Source organism: Agelaius phoeniceus, chromosome 9 (genome assembly GCF_051311805.1).
Source record: "Agelaius phoeniceus isolate bAgePho1 chromosome 9, bAgePho1.hap1, whole genome shotgun sequence".
In the NCBI taxonomy this organism is placed as follows: domain Eukaryota; kingdom Metazoa; phylum Chordata; class Aves; order Passeriformes; family Icteridae; genus Agelaius; species Agelaius phoeniceus.
The window spans coordinates 2,809,451-2,833,158 of record NC_135273.1 but is presented as its reverse complement, the minus strand read 5'-3'; the positions used below and the strand labels follow the sequence as shown (position 1 = coordinate 2,833,158).

The window sequence follows — 23,708 nt, the reverse complement described above, 5'->3', positions numbered from 1 at the left end:
TGTGCAAATGGAGAAAACCTTCTCTCCTCTCTGCACCACTTCCCTGCTGAAAGAAACTCCACCAGTGGCATCCTCCCAACAAGGCCTGGGGGATCCCTATGAAGATGAGGATTAGGAGAGAAGGAAAAGAAATGCATGAACAAAACTAAGAATGGGGCCAAAAATTAGAAAAAGGGGATGGATGCTTCCTATCATTTTATTTTATGATAAAAGGTTGCCTTGAGGAAGAATTTCAAAACCCCCCATGATTCCTGATGAAATTCAGGAATAAAATCAACATGTCCTTCCTGCATGAAAAGCTTCTTCCTTGTGGATCTGGTTCTAATATTCTGACTGAATCTTAATCCTTATTAGATTCACAGTATGGTGGGGATCTTTTTTTGGTGGTAGTTAATTAAGGCAATAAAAAAATGTGCATCTTCTTCTTGTCTAACACTGAAGGCAATCAGAATAATAACAGAGTCAATTTGCTAAATTCTTTCTTCCAGCTCCCTCTTGAATTAATCTTTCTCTTCCAAAGGTGCACCCAGGTGGAGCAAAATCCCCAGGAAAACAGAGCAAAGCAAACCAGACAGGGGCTCCAAAAATCAACTCCCTCATCCTCAAAGCAGCTCTCAGTTACTTTAATGAACACAGATGCAAATGATATTTAGGAATTAAAAAAAAAAAAAAAAAAAAAAGAACAAGGCAAAGGTACTTAAAGGTAAGATCACAGCGTTTCACTCTGTACACCCTGGACACGTTTTTAATATTCTGTGTGGGGAATTAGGACTGTTACTCTCATTAAGACTATCTGGAATTGTGTATCTAAATCCCTCCACCAACCCAGCTTGAAATATATATGCCCCACTGAGAATAGCCAGAATTGCAACTGGATGACCAGAAATAGATGTTTTTTCTATTATCCCAGCTGAGGAAAGCCTTTAAAACCAATGAACAAAGACATGCAAGTGTAATGCTTTGGGAGATATGGGAGAGCAAAACTCAAAGAAACAGAAAGCAGAATGACTCCATTAATAAAATTCAGCCAGTATAGGTTGTAGTTGGAAAAGTTCAGCTGCTTATAGAAGCAAATTTAAGGAATAAAGTCATAATTACATCTGGAGAAGAGTCATTTTTGCCCTGTGCAAGAAAGATGACAAGAGCTCAATTTTTAAATAATGACTTAGTGAAAACCATACCATATAGGAGGAGTTTAAAATATTCTGTCAAACCAAGGGTAGGTTTTCAAAAGCTCCTTTAAAAAAAAAAAAAAAAAAAAAGAATCCTTGATCTTGGAGTAAAATAAGTATATTGTTTTACTGTAAAGTATCTTTTTACATTTCCCCCTCTCTCCCTTCAGGGGGTTTTGCTAACGGGAAGTGACCCTGCATTACAGCAGGTTAAATTTGAGACACACACAATCCAGGCAAACATCCCCTGTTCCATTGTTACTGCTTTTTTCCCCCATTTCACTTTACAGCAGGATAATTCAGCTTTTCATCCTTGAATATAACACTCTTCCCAGAGTTCCAGAGTGGATTTTTGATGATTTGTGACAAAGTGCTCCTTTGAAACTGGCCAAAGTTCATTTTAGCAGAAGCAGGGCTGCAAATCCTCCCCGGCCACCAAGTCAGCCCGAGAGGTGGCTGGGGAGGGGACACTGAGCTGATTCCCTGTGTGTCCCTAATGAGATCAGACATCAGCATTGGAGGTAGCTGTACATTGCAGACCACCTGCTGGGGGGTTTGTTTTAATTTAATAAAATCCCCACATCCTGAGCTGCTGAGCTCTCTCGGACCTCCGTGCTGGGAGCTGATGCTGCCAATACCCCAAGCAGAGAGGAGCAGGAATGAACATTCCTCAAATATAACAAACTTCTGCCTCTTTCAAGATTTAGACCCAGTAGTCATAGAGACCCACACGTGCCTCAAGCAGCCATCCGTAATCCCAAGCAAGACTCCAGCCTGTGTCTGACAGAGACTGATGGCCCAGGCCTTATCATGAATCAAGGGCTGGCACAGCTGAGCCACGCAGTCTTAGATGTGAGCAAACAGAGCACATCATCTCAACAGCCTGGTAACCCAGAGAAATGGAAACACTGAGAGCCATGACAGCGTTATTAGTTATGCCAGGGTTTGTCAAGGGATGCAAGGTAGGATGGAGGATTTATTTTTCAGAAAAGGCATCACTTGTGATCAGTCACTGAGCTGCAGTTGGCCAGGGGTGCCACAACATTCGTGTTTTGACTAAAATTCCTGCTGACCAGCAATGAGACTTTTGTCCCAAACTGCCTCCTGATGCTTCTGAAATGATTCATTTGAAAGAGGCAGCATCAGCTGCTGCTCAGCATTAACATCCATGGAAACTACCTGAATTCCTGGTAATGTGGCTCTGCCCACACTCCCTGTTCAAAATGTGATGTTTAACAAGGTCTTGATTCACCTTTCAATAAAAACCTGGGGCTGGATCCTGAGAAGCAGGGCTGGGCCCTGTCCTCAGCTCCATTCCCAGAAATGTCAAGATCCAAAGTCAAGGTAACTTTGCTGGCTTGAGGAGAGAGGCTCAGCCAGCCCATTGTTCCCAATGAATGTGTCATTGCACCTGTATTAATGCTTCTTCAAACAGCCTTGCCTGATGGGGATAAAGCTTAATTATCTCAGCTATATCAATAACACCTCAAGCTAAGAGTCTAGATTAAAAAATTATCTCTAGCAAAAAACCTTTTCTTTTTCCTAGCTACCTCTTTCTGGTTGTTTTTTTAAACCATGTTGACAGCTGTACCCATATTTCTCAGAAGGAAGAGGCTTTCTTTTGGCAAAAGCTAATATTTGACTGTAGAAAGTTGTAATCATTTAAAACAGAAAGTGTACCTAAGAGCTGTTAGGCTTCAAACCTATAATCAGTCCTAAGTAGGAAAAGCTTCTTAATGTCAAGAAACAGCTTGTTTACAGAAGGCTTTGGGCAAAATTATTGTAGTGGCTTCAGAGCAAACAATCCCAAACCCAGCTAATCACCAGCCCCTAACAATCAGCCTCTCCCTGCTGAAGGCCAATTTATTTTCTCCAAGCACTTTGCAAATAATTAACTGACCTTCTCCCTTGGTGTTAAACAAGGGAACATCACTTATTCCAGGGAGGGAATGGGGACCAATGTGCTGCACCCAGTCTGGCTGCCATGGAGAATTTTAGTGGAAGGAGGATTTGCAGTGGCTGCAGCAGGAAAATCCTGCAATTTGACAGCTTCCAGTTGCACCAGAGCAGGTCCAGGTTGGGCAGCAGGAAAGATCTCTTCACTGACAGAGTGGTTAACCCCCAAAACAGACTTCCCAGATGGAGTCAGCATCCCTGGAAGTGTTCCAAAAAGTAGCAGATGTGGCACTTGATGATTTGGTTTAGTTGACATGGTGGTGTTGGACTTGGTGATCTTTGAGGACTTTTTCCAACCTTAATGATAAGGAAATATTCCTGCCTGGCACCTGCAGGACATCACCTTACACCTGGGATTGTGAGAGGGTATAATTGCAGCAGGATATTTGAGTGGACAGCTAATAACCCACCCACACAATCTGAGGTGACTGCTCACACCAGGGAGCTCCCAGTATCCAGCTGCTCAACTACAGTGTTTGTATATTTTATTAGCATTTTTCCCCTTCTCCTCCTATGAGCTGGGAGAGGATGAAAGGAAAAAATATTTACTGCTGTACTTTCGAGACATTCCCTGTAACAGCCACAGACCCAAAACCTCCGAGTTAAAAATCCATGTTTGCATTTCCAGGACGTCATACTAGAAGCTATCAGACGCTATTGTAGTGACTCAAGGAGCAATCTGATGCAGTGTGACTTGGAAAAAAAAGTGTTCAGGATGATTCAGAACATTTAAATGGTGATTTTCAGGGTAAGAAAGGCTTGGGCCACTTGGAATTCTCATCATGTCCGAGGCACCTAGTTCAGCTCCTTCTGATAATTTACCGCAGCCAGGCTGAGCCAAGTATTCATTTCACAGACTGTACAAGAGTCGTTCCTAGTTTAAACCAAGTGTGAATTAGGGGAAAATGAGGCTCTTTACTCCAGTGGCATAATGCAGTCGCTGAGTCCACAGAGCCCATCTCTTTTAATCATTATTTTAATGATTCTGGTATTCCAGCCCTGCTGCTGGCCCGGAGTGCTAACGAGTGACTTGTACCCTCCAGTCTTTCACTTCAAACTGTCTCACATTCTTACCAACGCTGACAGCTCAGAAATGTCACAGAATCACAGAATGGTGTAGGTTGGAAAAGACCTTTAAATCAAGGAATCCAAACTGGAAAAGAGAGGAAGAAACAAACCCTCAGTTTTCATATGTTGAACTTTAACTTGGATCTTCAGACAATGCGAAAATCTTTGGGAAAATCTAATTTACAAGTTTCACTCATAAAAATGTGTTCTATATCATCATTAACAGGGCAGACATCCTTCTGTCTTCCAGAGAAACAATGGCCTTCCTACCCAACAGCTTCATTGCTATGTCCCATAACAGAAAATTGAGCCTTTAATCCTCAAAGGGCATTTCCTGAAGGAAACTTCAACTCCAGTCAAATCATTTTATGATCACAAAAAACCAAACAAAAAAAAAATCCACAAAAAAATTGCAAAGAAACAAACCCCAAGAAGATCCAACCATCTCTGGCTGCTCATTGCCTTAAACCACAGAGAAACTGATAAAGAACAATTGGTTCCACAGGAAAATGATCTCAGCCAGGGTCACTGTGACATCACAGCGTTGTCACTGAATGCCAGATTTGGCTCTCACAGCCCTGAGCATCACCCTTCTCCCCTGCTGACATCACTGCCCACAATCTCCAGGGGTAGCCTTGCCTCCATATGGCAGGACAGGAGGTCACCACAGCTGTCTTTTGATTTCATAAATAGGTAGTTTAAAGGAGTGGAATATCAAAGCACACCCCTCCTGCTGATCCCTTCCTTCTCCTACACCCTTTGTCCCACCAGATGATGGGGAAGGCAGCAAGCCTTTGAGACAGAGCAAAGCTGAAGAGCTGCTACTCTAAAAAATGCAAAAGGACCCTCCAGAAAATACAAGGCATCCCCTTCTTTCTACAAATGAAATTAAAAGCTCCAAGACAAAGAGAGGCAACTGCTCTGGCCCATCACACAGGCTGGAGTCTGTCTCAAAGGCTGGCAGCATCTTCCAGAGTAACAGGATTTGCAGTTCCTCACTCGAGTTTTCAACACCTGCAATGATTGAATCCTCATTTTCCGGGGATGCAGCACGTGAAGGTCACACCTCAGCGTAACACGGACCCAGTGACACAGAATGTCTAGACTAAGGAAAATTGACAGCCTCCTCCATTTTAAATTTATCCCAGATGAAGTGAAACATCAAAGGAGCTCCTTTTAATGGGCTTTTTGGCATGTGGTCCTTTGTTCTTAACAAGTCAGCACCAGCTGCTGTGTCCATAATGCCAAGTCAGTAACATCCCCAGCCAGATTCCTGGCTGGTGTAAATCAGTGTCACTCCTCTGCAGGCAGAGATTTCACTTGGTTGACATCAGCTGAAGATTTGGCTCCTTGTGCTTAGCAGGTGCAAGATAAGTAAAATCTCCTGTGCCATATTTCATATTTCTCCTGTCTTCACCACCAGTTCTGCTGCACACATTTGCAGGGTGGAGAGTTAATTAGCATCAGCTGGAGCTGCTCAAGTTTCTATACAATAAATTCCATATTGTCAGGAACTGCTTTCCTCTAATTATATCTTGTTCATGTATATATATATATATTTATTTTTACACACGTACAAATCTTGTACTCTGGCTTATTGCATGGTCACTTTCCCATAAACAGAAGGTGAGGTGAGAACAACAGGCCACATTCCTTCATCATAGCATTTCAAATACTATTTCATTAATGAAAGTAAATATTACTCATAGCTTTCAGATTTCCTAATTATCCCATTCTGTTACCAGGTTGATAAATTAGTTTAAAGGTGACCCGCAAGATTTTCTTGATACATAAATGTCTCAAATACCTGGAGCTCTTCAGTGTGTATTTAAAACAAAAATATATTTTTGCTTTGCAGGTAGCAGCTTATCAAAGTCCCACAGCACCAGCTGTTCTGATTTTACCCCAGTATGAGGAGGAATATACATACATGCATCAAAAAAATTAAAATAGATCTTGAAACAAATTCAAGTTTAGTTATTTACCCCTTAAAAACACGCTGCTGACTTCAGCACTTGTTATGAGTAAGTTCAAGAAGGAAACAGAAGTCTGTAATCATCTGGGGCCATTCAACAAACCCAGATCCCAGATCCCATCTCAGTTTTCCCCACTCACTGCCTTGGGTTGTTTTAATTAAGCAAATTATGCTTTTGAGTCACCTGCCACGCTCTTTGGGCAAAGGTGCAAGCATTGGCATTACCGAGTGTCCAGGGTGTCTCATTCACTGCTGTGACCACGTCCCTCCCCTCCCGAGCATTTCATCCCTGACTTCTCCAAGAGGAACGTTGGGAGTGCTGCCCTGGACACCCCGGAGGCAGGGGAGCTCCCAGGGCTCTGCTGAGCACGTTCATCACAGCCACCCATTGTGTGCCATCCCCTCCTGCTGCCGACTGCAGTGTGGAACCATGGAACCCTCCCAGTTGGAACTCTGGAACCTTCTGTGCCTTGGCTCCAACCATTCCCAGCACTGCCACAGCCACCACGTCCCCAGGTGCTACCTCCACATGGCTTTTGAATCCCTCCAGGATGGGGACTCCACCACTGGAAAAACCTTTCCATGAAGGAATTTTCCCCAATACCCAATGCAAACCTGCCCAGGCCCAGCCTGAGGCCGTTCCCTCTGCTCCTGTCCCTGTGCCCTGGAGCAGAGCCCGACCCCCCCGGCTGTGCCCTCCTGGCAGGAGCTGTGCAGAGCCACAAGGGCCCCTGAGCCTCCTTTGCTCCAGGCTCAGCCCCTGCCCAGCTCCCTCAGAGCCTCCAGACCCTTCCCAGCTCTGTTCCCTTCCCTGGACACCCTCCAGCCCCTCCATGTCTCTCTTGTCCAAGGCTGACCCCAGGATCTGAGGTCCCTCAGCAGTGCCCAGCACAGGGATTGTCACTGCCCTGGTCCTATGGCCACACTGGGGCTGATGATTATCTTATAACCCTGATGTCCCTAATTTTGGGTGGCTTACATGAGAATGTAATTCATGATTTTCCCTTTTGTCATCTCCCCCCACCCTCTTTGCACATCTGCACCTCAGCTCAGGGAAGAGGGATCCAGCACAGCACCCACCATCCAGACTGGATTCACTGTCCAGCTCAGTTGTTATTCCTTAACATCTCTCCACATCAGTTTTGGGTATGACAACAAAACATGAACATAAGTGTAGAGGTAAGCAGGAAATATTCTGGTTTAGAAAATAGCTGAGATGTGTGAAGGCGCTCAGGCGTGAAGTTTCCTGCTATCTAAGCTCAAATGGATAAATTTAGATGTTGGCATTCATAATCTTCCCTAGAAAAGTGATGATATTGTTTAATCAAGAGGTCAAAAAGATTTTAAAATTGTCCCATTTTCTTCTTTTTTCTCCTTTTTAATAATTCAGCCCAGTGCCCAGTAGGGTAATAGATAGTGAAAGATGGATGGAGAACTAGATATTCATGGGGAATACATTCTTCATGAAAGCTAGGTGAGAAATTAATATTAAAAATGTTCCTGTCTTCAGCAGAAACAAGACTAATCTTTTCATTTCTAACTTACCTTGTATTTATGAGACATCAGCTGCAGACAGGAAAGGAAATTGCAGCATTGCCTAAGAGCAGCGTTAGCAAGTCCTGACAGCTTGTTAAAAGCCATGACCAAAGGCAGGGTGATGCACATCCATCACCCGTGGCAGGCACCTCGTGGAGCTTGGCCTGGGCTGGCCCTTGGCCACATCTCTGAGGTGGGTGGCTCGTGTGGCCCCCAGCGGGACCCTTCACACGTTCCTGCAGCTGCCCAAGGGATGGGAATGTCGGCCACTCACTAAAAATAAACCCAATTCTGTCCCACGGCTCTGTCCTCCCACGGTTCAAGTCTGACTTCATGTATAACATGGATTTTCCAGCCCTTACAATCCCATTTCTTGCCAGATAATGGAAGTAAAGGCCCAAAGCAGTGCAGCCAATAGAAGATAGAGTCCACAGTGGGGAAATATCATATTCCATCCTTGGGGTGCTCTAGCATGAACCATGGCTTTGAACTCTGAGTCCTAGAGATTTGGATTTCCAAGTGTAATTCCCATCCACAAGCAGAGCCCAAGATTTACATTTCATTAATAATCCTAAAGCATCCTTTTCATATGGTGGAAATATATAACTCTGGAGATTACCTGGCCCAGCCTCCTGCTGAAAGAAGGGCCTTAGATTAAGTTATCCAGGTCTATGTAAAGCCAAGTCCTGAACAGTTGGATTTGGACATGAAATAATATGAGTAATACAGTAAGTAGAGTCATCATTACTGCAGTGAAGTCACACAAAAGATTAGGAAAAAGACACTTAACTGGGCCTAGAGGAAACAGCAAACCCAGCCCCAGCACCTGTAAAGCAGAGAAGTATTTGGGTGCTCCTTCCAACTCAGATCCTAATAAAGCAACCTATACATCCTGCAAACTGCATTTACAGATTTCATACAGAGAAGTGTAGCCTTGAAAGTAATTTTTCTTTTTTCTTTTTTTCTCAGCATAGTGATGTTATTACCACTTGTATTTCTGCTGGCAGGAAGCTCTTGCCTACAGCTGCAAACCAATATAAACTCCAACTTTCTGGGTCATCAGAAATGTAATGGACAAAGTGCTCTCTGCAGTTACCTCATCCATAAGATAACTGAGTTAAAGCACGAACACTGTGGCAAAACTTGTTCACTGTCCCTTCTTTGCTGGGTTTCCTTTCTTTTTAAACACTTCATTTCACAAACATTTCATTGCATAAACATGGAGCAGAGCAAAGCCTAACAGGAACAGGTTTGAATTAGTAAACAGCAGAGGAAAAAAAACTATCCAAAATAACTGAGAATCTAGAATGGGATAGAAGTTCTTCTCCAAAAAGGTTGTTCATTCCTAGAGGGATTTAAAAGCCCTTTGGGTGTGGCACTTGGGCACATGGGTCAGTGGTGGCCTTGGCAGTGCTGGGGGCTGGTTTGACTGGATGATCTTAAAGGTCTTTTCAAACATAAATGATTCCATGATTGATATCTCATAGCAATACTTCTCCTCCTCACTTCACCCAGTCCAGAAGTAAAAAGGGCTCAGCTCTTAATGTGTCCCAGGTTAAAACCACACCATTCCCTCTCATTTTGAGGACCAGTGTGGATGTCCCATGCATTTCACCAGGTTTCTCCTGGTTTGTCCCATTTAATGGTTGACGAGCTCATTACTTGGATTATCCTGCTGTTGTTTTGGAGCATTATTCTGGTTGTTTATACAAATTTCACACAGGAAAGTTGTAGTAAGCTGATAAACACCTCCTTACACATTACAAAGGGTCTGAGCAGGAGAAATGTATATCTTTACATTCTACATTATGGCCCACACAAAAGGTGGAAGCAGTTAAAAGGTAACACTTCCCATGTTTATTTACACCTATAGTCTTGTGTACACAAATGGTGGAAGTTCTTTATCACAAACCAGTATTTCTCAGCTCCTTACTTCACTGATTTCCTCCTTTCAGTAAAACTATGGAACCATGAGCAGCCTCTCAATTCACTTTCTAATTATTTCTAGTAAAAGTGGTTCTTCCATGCCACCATGGCATCACTAAGTCCAGGGAATGCTCAGTTTTAAATCTGCTTTATCACAGAGAAACCTTAGATGGTGTTGAACAAAGCCTTGAATACAAAACATTCCCCATGGAGTGATATTCCTTAATATTTAAAATTAGGATGTATACAATGAAGTGTCGCATTTGCTGGTGCCATCCCTTTGTAGTTCCATCCCAAACCTCTTAGCACTGGTTGGCATCTTCCCTCTCCTGCTCCCCATTGTTCTTCTCCTCTCCAACACCACACAGCCTGGATTATGCTTAGGAAAACAGAGGAATATTTTATCTCAGGCTCTGCCCCTGCAGGAACAATCCCACTGATTTCAGGCATGGAAAAGGGAGAGCAGCAGAGACTCGGGGGAGTTTGCACCTTGCCCAGCCCTCGAGGCAGCGTGAGCCTTCTCATCTCTCTGTTTCCTTCCACTGGCACACTGGGAGGATGAAGCTACAAAGGAGCTTTAGGAAGTGGCTCGTGTTCATGCACTGACCCTTAGCTCAAAAAGGCCATGTAAGAACAGGGTAATTGCAATTAAATGTAGCCCAAGGCTGCAGGAGACAGAGGGGGTGAGTTTAATCTTTGTGCTTTTGGTAAAAAACAGACTCCACTCATTGACAATCTTCCCATCCTGGAAAGGCAATAAACTCAGCTGTGGTTATCCAAATGTGCTGGGAAATCCCAGTGCAGCAGGAACTGCACCACTCTGGGCAGGAAGCAATCCCCAGGGCCTCTCTCCCTTCCCCAAGGAGCAATGCTGCAAAGAACATTTTATGTTTGTAAAATGCTTGGAAAGGTTGGAAACAAACGTGTTCAAGATTTGCAAACCTTTTACCTGGTTCCATTAAGTATAAAAGCCTGGGCTTATTACTGTAGCCTTCTAAATAAAAGCTGAAAACAAGATCATTTTTAATTGCAAGGAGCACAAAACCAAGCTCAGTGCAGTTATCTCCTTCTTAAAATTCACACCTTGAAATTCAGCCCTTATTCAAAGATAAACCTAATTATTTTCAGGGGATAAGCACTTGCAGGTTGCTGGGAGAAAAATAAAAAAACCCTACTGTTATAAATGGTTAAAAAAAGAGGTTTAATGCAGAAAACACAGGGGGATTTCTCTCTTTCAGCTGATGAGCAGCACACATCACTACCATGGTGAATATTCATGGCAGTGCTGGAGCTGGAAACCTCTGGGTTGTGCTCTAGCTCCCTGAGCCTCTGCAGAAGTGAGAATTGCTCTTATCTGCTCTCACAGGATCACTGTGGTGGGGCTGCTCCAGCCTGAACCTCTGCTCCACCAGCCTGAGGTTTGTGGAAATGACTTACCTGCCTCATTGCTTGAATGAGGAATTTGGAGGGAAAACACAGTGTGGTGGCTGCCAGGCTGCTCATCCTCTTCCTCTGCTGCTGCTGCCTTGTGAGGTCCTCTGGGAATATCCACAAATGCTGGAAGTCCCGAGGCAAAGACACTTTGCAAAGGGTATTTACGACCCAAATGTCCTTCCTGTGTTTTCTCCTCCTTAATTACCTTATTTCCCGTGAAGTCTGTGCTCAGGTGGGATCTGAGCAGAGCCCCGTGCGCTCCTGGGAGCTTCCCTGGAGCTCTCTCCTCCATGGGCTCTCCATTAGCTATGCCATCTACTCCATCTACTGTTAATCCGGACAAACTGCACTTCAGACTCAAGGACAACGTGGATCTGTACAATTTTTGGCATTTAACTCGAGGTTGGTCAATGCACACGCTGAGTGACCTGTCCAGATAATAGATGGTGTTTGGACAGGGCTCACACACCTGCAGCTGGACACAGGATATGAATGAAGGTGAAATTTTCTCCCTCCCATCACTGCTTTGGAGACCCACGCCATCCTCCTTGATTCCAGGGTCAAAAAGCTGCTTTTGGGGTTCTTCACCTAATCTTGAGCAAGACTTGGGAGCCTTTAAAGGAGGTTGGTTTGCGTGGGCTGGGGGAGGCCAGTGCTCGAGGAGAGCGGGGACTGTGCTGGGCGCGGGGGACACGGAGCTGGGCTCCTGGCCAGCCCCAGGGCCACCTGCCAGCTGCCCAGAGCCCACAGGAACACGCCTGGCTGTGACAGTGATGGAGGCAAAGCCTCTCTGCTGGCCTGGACACTGCTTTGGGCTGGGAGAGTCCGACGGTGACATGGTGTCTTCTAAGGATGCCTGGATCTCTAAGCGGCTGGGAAGCACCAGAAATGTTCTGCTAACGATGGCTGGCCCCTGGTTGGGCAAGGATGGCTCTGTGTGATGAGCTCTGGGCTGGGGGAGCAGGGCCTGCATAGGCACAGAGGGCTTCTCCTCATCAATCTGTGCAATGATTACTGGTGAAACCAATGTCGTGTTTTGGGAAGGCAGAGATTCCTGCAAATGAAAAGATTCCCAGTTATCACCATACTCCAATATCCTGTGTGCAACTGTTTCTTGTCCACCATCTATCACAGCAGACAGTTTTGTTCAAGATCTCTTGTTACCTTTCTATTCATAATAACTTTTTTGTCATTTAAAAATGCACGCTCTTGAAATCAGCTCTGAATTGTCTGGGAGGCTTCAATGAAAACTTTATCACTCTGGTGAAGGGAAAAATATTAAAATTTAAAACCTGTATTCCATAGTATTATTTTGAGTACTTAACTCATGACGATGGGTGGGATTGGAGGCTGTTTAAAAATGGACATGGTAAAGACAGTTGCCAGTTGCAGACTATAAATTCATCTTTCATGATGATCTGCTGGAATTTAGAAAGCATTTAAGTATATTATGGATCACTGCCCCGTGACATCACATGCTGCAAAAGACATGTGGGCACCATGGGCATGACAGCTTTACGACCTCACCAGTTATAGGCATGAAAAACTCCCAAAAAACTGATACAGTTACTCACAAGGGCTCTGAGCACTATTTTAATTAATTAGTTCTCTCTTTCTTATGATTCCCTGGTGACACCTGCCAACAATGTACAAACACATATGCACAAGATTGATTGACAGTGGCCCAGAGACCGAGGGTGGCCCAGATTAATTTTTCCATCCATGACAGGAAACATCCATCTTGGTAGACCACACCTTACTTCCCTTGAGGTGACAAAGGAGGTGCTTTTATGTTCCAGCTCTCTGACAGAGTTAACCTGAGTTTAAAGCCTCCTGTTGTTATTATCTACCCCATTGGGCACATAAGTCCCATGCAATAAAGCATCTGGCCTAATCTCATTGCTGCTGTAAATTGGCTGATTAGATTGCTCCTGCCCTGTGTTCCCAGATCCCTTGATCCTAATAGAAAACAAAAAACAAAACAAAAAAAAAATCCAAACACAACATTGAATTGGCATGCAGGATCTGAGGATTAGCTTCCTAAAGAAAGCCCATTCTGTGTTTAGGTGCCATCAACTCCTGCTTATTGGGAATTCACCCCAATCCTAGCTGAGTGTCTCTATCACCTGATAATCAATGCCAGGACTCAACAATGGCTTCACAAAACACGATACTGTTCTTCCTCCAGGAGGATTGTGAGGGTGACAGCACTATGACCTTCCTGGTGCCATGGTCACCCTGCTCAGGAAGGGGAAAATGATGCCTCAGGTTTCAGCTTTTCTATGTTTCAGATTCTGTGCTGCTTTAATGTGCACTTCTGAGCTTCATATTAAGGGTTGGTGAGCTCTGTGCACAGAGCAGGGAGACAAAACAATTCCTGCTCCAGCTGGGCACCAAGGACAAATGATCCAAATCTCAGCCCCAGAGCACAAACCCCATGGGCTGGAGAGAGAAAAACAAGCAGGGTGGGACTGCAGGGGCTAAAGCTGGAATGGGACAATGAACTGCAAGGTGCAAATGGAGCAGAACTGATCCCAGGGACAGAGCCCGTGCCCGGCCGTGCATTTTGGGGCCATTTTGGTTCATCTTGGGTGCAGCCCTGGCTGGGCTCTGGTGCTGCCCAAGGTGGATCCATGCAGGAGATGCTTTCAATAAATCCCTGCTTTATTCTTTAGCTCTGTCCAGCCTCTGTTCTAGGGCAGCCTGCACAAGGCATCAGAGTGACACCACACTGGAACCCATGGGGAGAAGATCTTTAAGGGCTCTTCCAATTCAAACCATTCCATGATCTGAGCTCCTATTAAACCACCCCTCTATTCTTCCTCCATGAAGGAAAACACCAGAAACAGCTCCTTTGTATCCCTTGGGAAGGAGCCTCTTGGGAACCCAGATGGGCAGAGGTAGATCAAGAGTTTATTAACGAGGTGAAATCCAGATAAATTTTATCAACTCTTTAAACCAGCTGCCTGTGGTTTGGACAATTCAATAATTTCACAGCCTCAGGGAAAGCATTTTCTTCCTCCTCTGTTTCTTTCATGGTTTCTAACAACATTTGCCTCATATTTTCTTCACTTCATTTACTTCTACCTACAGGTTTAAGACCTTTGCATGCCTTCCAAAACTCTCAAGCTCCCCCAGATTTCTACAGGGCACCAAAGAAGAATGTTCCTTGAGAGACTTTATTTTGGATGCATCTCTCATGCTCCAGTAGTTAATTTGACATTTATTTCTTTTGTTGAGGGCTGCACAGATGGAGACATCCTGCAAGAGTCCAAAGGCATGTCAGAAACGCTCCTGATTAGCTACAAACTCCTGTGCCAATATTTTAAATAATTTACTTTTCCTTTTTTTCTGTTGAAAATATGTGTTATTTCCTCCTCTCAATCTTTAGCAAAGAATTGGATCTTTAAAGTTTGCCCAGCTGATCCTGTGCTCGTTGGGAGCTTTCAAGCTTCACTGCATCTTGTGAAAAAAATATCCACACATACACAAAGTAATTGTGGTGAGCTGAAAACCTCAGGCTTTGTCCTGAGGACATATCAGGCAGACTGTACTGATATTTGGGATATTGCTTGATTTAGCCTCGTGGGGGGTTTTTTACAACTTCTTTTCCTCAACAAAACATGCCATTTTTCCCTGTCACCAAGAGCACACAGAATCACAACACTTAGCCATCGTTATATTTGGCTTTTCTGCTGCCTAAGCTAAGCTTAGCTAAACAAAACCAAGTCCAAACATACTGCTCAGCAATCAGTGATTGTTTTTTAAACCCTCCTGCATTCTGCTGACTGCTCCCCAAACAGAATTTATTTATTTTACCTTGGAAGGGCTGGATTTTCTCCACACACCACTCTCCTGCTGAAGGCCTGTGCATGTCCTCTGACCATCAGGGCCCCAGCGCTTTTGTGTCACCCCTGGGGAAAAACACAGAGAAAAGAACATTATTGTCAGTGTTTTGGAGGAGATGAGTTAGAAAATGTGCTTTTAAATGGAGTGCAGAAGGAGGGAAGGAGTCCTGGAAATGATCTGATTGCCCTGGGATTTGTTTCTCCCCCTGCATAGAAGAGGCTCTGGAAAAACCCTGGGATTCTATTGCTGGGACTTGGACAGTCCCACACTGTGTCTAGGGCTGATCCAAAGCTGCACTATCTCTGCCTTTGATTTCCATGGCTTTGGGCATGACTGTGGAGGGACTGGGGAAGCTGGGAAATGTGGATTTCTATTATAATCCTGCATTAATTAAGGGATGGGACCACAGCTGGGTTTAGAAGGATTTATTGCTCAGACAAACATCAGGCTCAGAGTCCCTGAGATTTCAGAGGAGCAAGCATTCAGCCATAGCTCAAGAGCAGTCACAAGTTCTTTGTTACAAGGCACTCTAGAACTTTCTAACCCAATGGACAGGTGCCACAGGGTTTATTTTGCTTTTCTGACCCATCACCTTTACTCACCTCTGCTGCACTGAGGATACTTTTGTCCAATGGGCTCCTGTCTCACAGGCACACATCTGCTTCTGTTCTAACTCCTGAACTCTCAGTTTATTCCACACAACCCCACCCCTACATTATAAACCCTTCACCATCTTATCAGTACAGTTTCTCCCTTACTGCAGGCATATTCTTACTTACAACTATAGAAACACATGTTTATTATTTTTTTACTTAATGTCTATGTATTGTATTTTTACATCAATCCAAGCTTCTTCCAAGGCTGCAGATCAAACCCTTCAGTGTCTGTGGAAGTTTCTATCTTTCCATTTCCCACAGATTTCAACAAACACCCTTTCTGTGCCCTCTGCAGAACGGGGAGCACAGACAGCCCAGCAATGAACTGGATTTCACTGGCACTGAGTAACTTTCACATTTAAAGATCTGCAGTGATTCCAAACCATTTCCACAAATTCTATTACATCACAACATTCCCAGTTCAGTGATAACTGTTCCATCAGCACCTCAACCTCTGCTTTTGTCACGGGCTGTTTTCTGCAAGCACTATTCCCTCTCTGCAGCTTTTTGCGTGGAGCTAATTTCCATTTAACACAGTCTGGGCTATTGCACTGATGCATTACGTCTGTTGTCAACTGTTTTGCCAGAAATTACGTTACTTTCTAGTTTGTATTAAGCATCCAAAATTAATTTTCAGAAATTCTCCATTTGGACTGAAATCTCTTGACGTTCCTGGCTGTTGTTTTACAGCAACATGTCACACCACTGGTAAGACCTTTTGTATTATTTTTCTTCCACCCAGGCAGGCTGCCACAGGAGAAAATTTTTTGCTAAGCAGAATTTCAGTTTATGTGTTACATTATATTAACAAAGGAATATAAATCATCTCCACTTTAGGAACTGTTTATTAAACCATGCCCACCACAACAGAATTCATCTCCTTGGGTGAAGGGCAAGAGGAGGAAAATATCATATCTATCCCTCAAGAAATCTTTAGTCCCACCACAACGTTTAGAAGGTGTTTGATGAGTTTTTGTTTTAATAAGGTACACTAAAATATACTTTAACACTTCCCTAGCATATCTCCAAGATGCCACCACGTATGTCCATAGCTGGCGTGAAGGAAGAGGTTTGTTTTTGTCATTGAGCAACAGAGTCCAGACCCACAGAGCAAACAGCTGGACTCATTAGCCACAGTGTGGGCAAAACCAGAATCCAGCAAACAGGCAGAGCAGAGGGCTCACTCCATGGTTTTTGGCAAAGGAATAATGCTGGGTTGCCATCAGTGCAAAGGCAGGGAACCTGGTCTAGCACTGGAAACTGCTGGCACCAAACACAGGTGAGATGCCTTGGAGCCAGCTCCTCACCCTGCCATGGTGCACAGTGAGGAGCACAGGATCCAAGGACAAAATCCTCCTGTGCTGCTGGGGAAGCCTCATGGAAAGGTTATTTTCTGTGTATTGCCTGTGGTGAATCACACGTGGGCACCTTCATGGTGAAGAACAGCCATGCGTGCTCTTATTTATTTTTTAAAGCAATTAAATAGGGAATAACCTGCAGAGAAGGGTAAAGAAGAAAGTCTTGGATTGAGTAGCACGTTAATAGAAATTTGATAAAAACCCCTATGTAATTAAAGCAACAACTTCCACTAAGTTATCAATATTTTCCTGAAAGGCTTTGCAGTAAAAACCTCACAGTTCTCAGATTAAGGAGGAAACTACAACAGGAGATCATCAACTTCTGAATCTCAACTGGTGCACAAGGAAATCCAGAGGCAGTCCAGGGATAAATCAGATCCCACTGGCTCATTCTTCCATGAATTTCATTCAAATGCATTTCCAGCACCAGAGAAAGACTGAGGACTACAGGGTTGAAGAAGAACAAGTTGTCAAAGTCCACACAGCAGATTGCACAGAACAGGCAAATTATTCTTATCCAAGTAACCTCCCATGATTAGCAATAATCTGTGGGTACAACCTTCCAATATCCCACAGATCCCTTGGAACAGATTGGTAAATTTATGCCTAACTTTAAAAAGTAGCTGTTTCTGGAGGAGAAGAGGCAGGAAGAATTGAGATAAGAAGAAGAGGAAATATTTATTTCTTTAGCTAAATCATCCACAGTGGAGTTTTGCATTGCCTTTTGTACCCTATCCTGTGCAAGGACATTCTCATATTGCTATATGAATCCTACAGCTGGAAAACACTCAAACTTTTGGCAACTCATTGAATGTATTTGCTGAGGCAGATTAAATGGCATTGGTGGCAAAAGCACTGGCATTTATCACAGTATTATTAAATCTATCGTTGGAAGCTTCACATTTGTTAATTCATGTTAAGAGAACAAGCAAAAAAATCCAAAAACCCCAAACCTTTAAAAAGAGCTTGAATCTGTGTTTGCAATGAAGGCACTACAGGGAGTACAAGGCTTTAGCTGAGACATGTCCCACACTGAGCGTTCAAATGCTCACTGCTGACAAAACACATTGCCCTGGAACCCTTGTTACACAACAAAATGCAAAGTTCACTTTTTCCCTGGTGTGAAAACATGAAAGAAATGGCATTTCAAGTACTTTCTGTCTCTGTGGGGAGCAGGAGAAACTTATTTCACTCCAAGCTGAAATCCTGAGGATTGGTTTAATCTCCCCAGACCTTCCCTTCCCACCACAATCAATTAAAAATGGGAGAGGCCATGGGGAACAGAGGAGCAACTGCTTGCACATGACCTCTGTCCTGTGACATCTTCACTCTTCTTAATTTTCTCCCCTCACAAATCCTGTTTGTTGAACCAAATGCTGCATTCCTTGGCGAGGGAGCTGGGGGTGCTCAGCCTGCAGGAAAGGAGACTCAGGGCTGCCCTCATCGCTCTCACAGCTCCTGAAAGGTGCCTGTGCTCAGCTGGGGCTGGGCTCTCTCTCCAGCAGCACTGACACAACCAGAGCACACAGCCTCAAGGGAAATACAGGTTGGATAGCAGCAAAAAGTTTTTCACAGAAAGGGTGATAAAGTTCTGGAATGGCTGCCCAGGGAGGTGGTGGAGTCCCCATCCCTGGGTGTGTTTAACAAAGCCTGGATGTGGCACTGGGTGCCAGGGTTGAGTTGAGCTGTTGGGGCTGGGCTGGACTCGATGATCTTGAAGGTCTCTTCCAACCCAGTGATTCTGTGAATTCTGTGAATTCTGTGAATTCTGTGAGGCATCTGGACATCCGGCTGCAGCCCAGGGTTTTCCTAATCACAGAGTGCAGCTGGAACCGATTCTCCCCCCTCGTCTGGAGCGCCTGGATCCTGCCTCGGGCCAACTGGCAGCTGCCTCAGATAATGGCTCAGCAAAGATGTGCTTGTAAATCAGCTGCTGAAGCCCAGATCGATGGCAAAGGTGAGGGAGCTGCTGAGGAATCACGGCCTGGGAATGTTTGGCAGGCCCAGGACAGCCCCACACGGAGCCAGCTCAGGTTTTGTGCAAAACCTGGGACTCACATAAAAACCATGAAAAATGCTGATTTCCCAGTGGTTCAGGTCTTTGCCAGGCTGGGGGACACTGTTTGATGACAAACCAGGAGTGAGAAGGACATTGAGGGGCTGGAGGGTGTCCAGGGAAGGGAATGGAGCTGGGAGGGGGCTGGAGAATCCCTGAGGGAGCCGGGCAGGGGCTGCAGAATCCCTGAGGGAGCCGGGCAGGGGCTGCAGAATCCCTGAGGGAGCTGGGCAGGGGCTGCAGAATCCCTGAGGGAGCTGGGCAGGGTCTGCAGAATCCCTGAGGGAGCCGGGCAGGGGCTGCAGAATCCCTGAGGAGCTGGGCAGGGGCTGCAGAATCCCTGAGGAGCTGGGCAGGGGCTGCAGAATCCCTGAGGAGCTGGGCAGGGGCTGAGCCTGGAGCAAAGGAGGCTCAGGGGCCCTTGTGGCTCTGCACAGCTCCTGCCAGGAGGGCACAGCCGGGGGGGTCGGGCTCTGCTCCAGGGCACAGGGACAGGAGCAGAGGGAACGGCCTCAGGCTGGGCCTGGGCAGCCTCAGGGGGATATTGGGGAAAATTCCTTCACCAAAAGGGTTTTCAAGAATTGGAACAGTCTGCCTGGGCAAGTAGCAGTATCACCACCCCTGGAGGTGTTCAGAAATCTTGTGGAGGTTGCAGTTGGGGACATTGCTTAGGGGTGACATTGGCAGTGCAGGGGGAATGGTTGGACTCGATGATTTCAGAGAGCTTTTCTAACTTCAAGCATTCTGTGATTGACACCCAGAGTGACACCAGGCAGAGCTGGAATGACTTTAGACCACTGGCCCTGGCCTCATCCCCAGTTTTTGTCAGGAAAGTGGCATTTTTTAGTCACTTACTGTTCACATGCTGACAAATCTCAAATGTGTGTCAGCACTTCTGGTCTCCCTTGCTCTGCTCCAAGCCCTGCTTGCTCTGCACTGACCACGTCCCGTGTCCCCTCTGAGCCATCAGCATCACCTCACAGTGAACTCTGGAGCCTCCAGGAACCTCCAGTGCTTCCCTGAAAACACCATCAAACAGCACTGCAGAACACACACACTGCTATGAAAAGAGGTAACTTCTCCACTTTACAAAAAAAAATTACCTTTTTTGTTGATCTTAGCTCAACATCCATGAGACTGGTGAGGGGAATTGGGCTCCCACTCATGTCCATGGCAGCAGGATCCCTACAGCACTCAAAAATTCCTCAAATTCCCCACTTAGCACCTGGGAGCTAAAGGACAGGGATGGCTTAGCTGCAGGGTGGGGTATCAGAGCAATCACTCTGCTAACACAGTGTCTCACTTAAACATTTTTTTTAAGGCCTTTTCTTCCTTTGCACTATTCTTACTGGAGGAAGTAATTTATACTTGAGTCTGTTTAAAACATTAGAACTGTTTAAATTTCCTCGTGACTTTTTTAAATTCAAATACCTGTGGAAGCCTGGAGGAAAAAGAAGTGTCATGGTTAAAGATTCATCAGGCTCCCTGCTCAGTAAGGGCTGGGAGTGATCATGGTTTGCACCTTCAGATCTGAGGTGAGTCATCCAAAAAATCCTCCCAGACGTGGTGGATACATCAGAGATGAAAGCCAAGCTGGAATGAGCACCGGAACCAAACCTGTGTCTTCTGCTCTTCTTCATGTGTCATAAAGAGAGGATATCATAAAACTGCAGAGCCTGGTGTCACCTGAAATAAAACTGAGCAGCAAAGCTAAAGTTCACATTCCTGGTATGAAAAGTAGAGACACGAATGCTGAAAATTCCACCTTTTGTCAGAGTCCTTGCTGGTGTCAAATTGATTTATAGGGAATTTACCAAAAAATGTGTTTAGTTGCTAGAGGAGAGAGTGCTGTGTCTCCAGCAAGCCTTGACACAGGCGCATGGAATGGTTTGGGTTGGAAGGGACCTTAAGATCAAGGGCAGGGACACCTTCAACTATCCCAGGCTGCTCCAAGCCCCTTCCAACCTGGCCTTGGACACTTGCAGGGATCCAGGAAGCTTCTCTGGTTGTTCTTCCCAGACATTCTCCTGAGCCTCCAGAAGTGATGTTAAATTCAAGGAAGAGGGGAGGGGCTACACTGATAATCTCTGCAGGATTTCACATTTAGCAGCCTTGGTGTAAGGAATTTTCACCAGGATGCTTAAGGGGAACAGGGAGTCATCCTGAGAGCTCAAACACACTAAAAACCACACAGGATGTGCTCCTCAAGAGAGGCACACAGAGGGACAGTCCCTCAGTCCTCTCAGAGCATCTTTGCTGAACTTACAAAGGCAATAAAGAAAGAAAACTTGGAGGAGAAAGGGAAAAGGGAGAAAGTGAAGAATTTTCTTAATTTTGTCTGTGTGATGGATGTGCTGGGGGTGATCTCTGTCTTTATATTATTAATTGGAGATAAAGAATAACAGCAATGCATCATGAAAACACATTTTTTTTTCACTTATGCATGGGTTTGAAGATCTAATTCCTGTGTCACCTGCACATCCTCACAGCAGGGGTCAAACAGCATCACAGGCTCAAAGCAGGGAAAGCAGCTCCAGCCCTTTCCTTGAAACCTCTCTTGTCATGAAAAAAGCCAAACCAACACAAACAAGCACTCTGCCACAAAAGAAAGCACTTGAACACAGTGGCACCAAATGATGGTGTTTTAAGGCAGCTTGGTGGGGAAGGCTTTCAAATCAGAGCGAGCCTAACAGCCTGAAATCATTGCAGCCTGAAAAGGAGTCATTGTGTAAACAAAATAGAAAAGTTTTCTTTGTTGTTGTTTTTTTTTTACATGTCAGGATGGATTTTCTTCTGTTACAAGTGAGATTTGATAAGTGAATTATCTCTCCCTGCTTGCACACCTTGGAGCTGTGCTGGCTGCCTGCAGAGATGATTACAGGATCCACCATGGAAGGGACAAATGGGTTCTGGTCTGCTATCAAAAAGCCACAAGTCATGAATGTCTCATTATCTGTGCTATTAGAAGCAAGGTGCTCATCAGGGGGCTGGAAAGAGCACAGGAATTAGATCTTCAAACCCATGCATAAGTGAAAAAATATTGTGTTTTCATTATACATTGCTGTTGCTCTTTATCTCCAATTAATAATACAAAAAGACAGGGATCACCCCCAGCACATCCATTACACAGACAAAATTAAGAAAATTCTTCACTTTCTCCCTTTTCCCTTTCTCCTTCAAGTTTTCTTTCTTTATTCCTTTTTTTTTTTTAATTTTCAGTGATGTGCTGTTGGGCAATCCAATATTATCCATACATCTCACCATGATCCTGGGACATAGATACGTTTCTATAGTTTGGACACATTTTTCCTAAAGGATTTGGCAAAGCAGTGAGAGGAGCAGGAACAACAAAAAAACCCCAAATTCTGCTCAGAGAAAAGGAATCCTCTTTAGGAGATCCTGGGAAATTCTGGTTCCTGTTTGAGGTGCTCACACCAAAGGAGGTTCCTTGCCAAATTCCTGTCTGGTGACCATTTTATTCTTTTGGGAAACCGCTGATATTTCTTTAACCAAACCCTTCAGTGGGGTCAGGGATCCCAGGGAGGGGTTTTGCCCTGGAGGTGTCACTGGCCTGGCATGGGAAGCAAGGGAGGGGAAAAACCTCAAGCAAGGCACTCACTGGAGTCTGTTTTATGTCAGAAATTTGCAGTGCTGACTTTTGGATTAGACCAACCTGAATAAAAATATTCAATATTTCAATATGAACACTGGATGTACCAGAAATTTGTACAGAAAATAAAGTATCCAGGAGACAGAAACAAAGAAAGGATATGAGTCCAGGCAACATCAACATCAAAATTTTTCTAATTTTAGGGAATTCTGAAGACAATTCCTGGTTCAGAGCCTTGCACTGAGATTCATTAATACCTACTGTCATATTATTTGGTTAATTGACCCTGAGCACCCAATATCCTCTCAGAACAAAGAGGTAATTAGCAGAAACATTCCATAAAGAGCTGATGGAAGGTTTCCTTCACCCCTCTCAGAATCCCCTTCCCAACCTGGCATTAAAACAACCCCATTTTAGAGACCACATCCATTTCTGGAAGTCCAGGAATGCCTGAGACAGCCAGAAAATTCTTAAGTGACTGTAAACATGACAAATACAGTGCATAATCAAACAAAGGCAAAGCAGTTCTGCAGCCAAAAATTATATTTATGAAGAGTGATTTTAGTGTTATTATGAGTATTTATGTAAAGGTCACAACATGCATAGAGTTTGATGGCACAAATGGATTCTGTAAATAAAAATTCTGCCTGTGTTGCTCAGAACTGGTAGCAATTACAAAATGTACACATTTGCCCAGAGCTGCTTGTGCATAATAAGAGCTCGAGGTTTTTGTGTAGCCTCCCAATTCAATAATTCTTATATTTACCTGCTTTTGAAAGAGAAATTCAGAGAGGACAAGTGTGCTGCCTGTTATGCATTTCATGACTCAATTTATGTCCTGCTGCAGGGTTTTTTTGAGATGCTTTGGCGTAACAATGGTATTTATTGATTTTTTTTTTCTTTTAATACTCTTAAAACAGCAGTGACTCCAGAAAATGATGTGTGCCGTGGGTACAGATGTTTTTGTGGAAGTATCAAAGGAGTGACTCCAGCCCACATCTCTATCACTCCCATTTTGTTTCCAAAACAAAGAAATGGGATGTTCAGGAGCCAAATTTGACACTGAACGATTTGTACAACAAAACAAAACTTGCTGGATTTCCAGCCATGCC

General features: G+C 44.5%; 1 protein-coding gene across 2 annotated transcripts in view; it reads right to left on the bottom strand.

The window, feature by feature from the left end:
* The window catches only part of C9H10orf90 (chromosome 9 C10orf90 homolog), a 63,399-nt gene that overhangs the window by 17,244 nt on the left and 22,447 nt on the right, over positions 1-23,708 (bottom strand). For both annotated transcript variants that reach the window (XM_077182776.1, XM_077182777.1), the window contains exons 2-3: positions 14,887-14,981; positions 11,071-12,121 (exon numbers count right to left, since the gene is read on the bottom strand). In XM_077182776.1, coding sequence (XP_077038891.1) covers positions 11,071-12,121; positions 14,887-14,981 — 1,146 coding nt within the window. The remainder of the gene's footprint in view (positions 1-11,070; positions 12,122-14,886; positions 14,982-23,708) is intronic.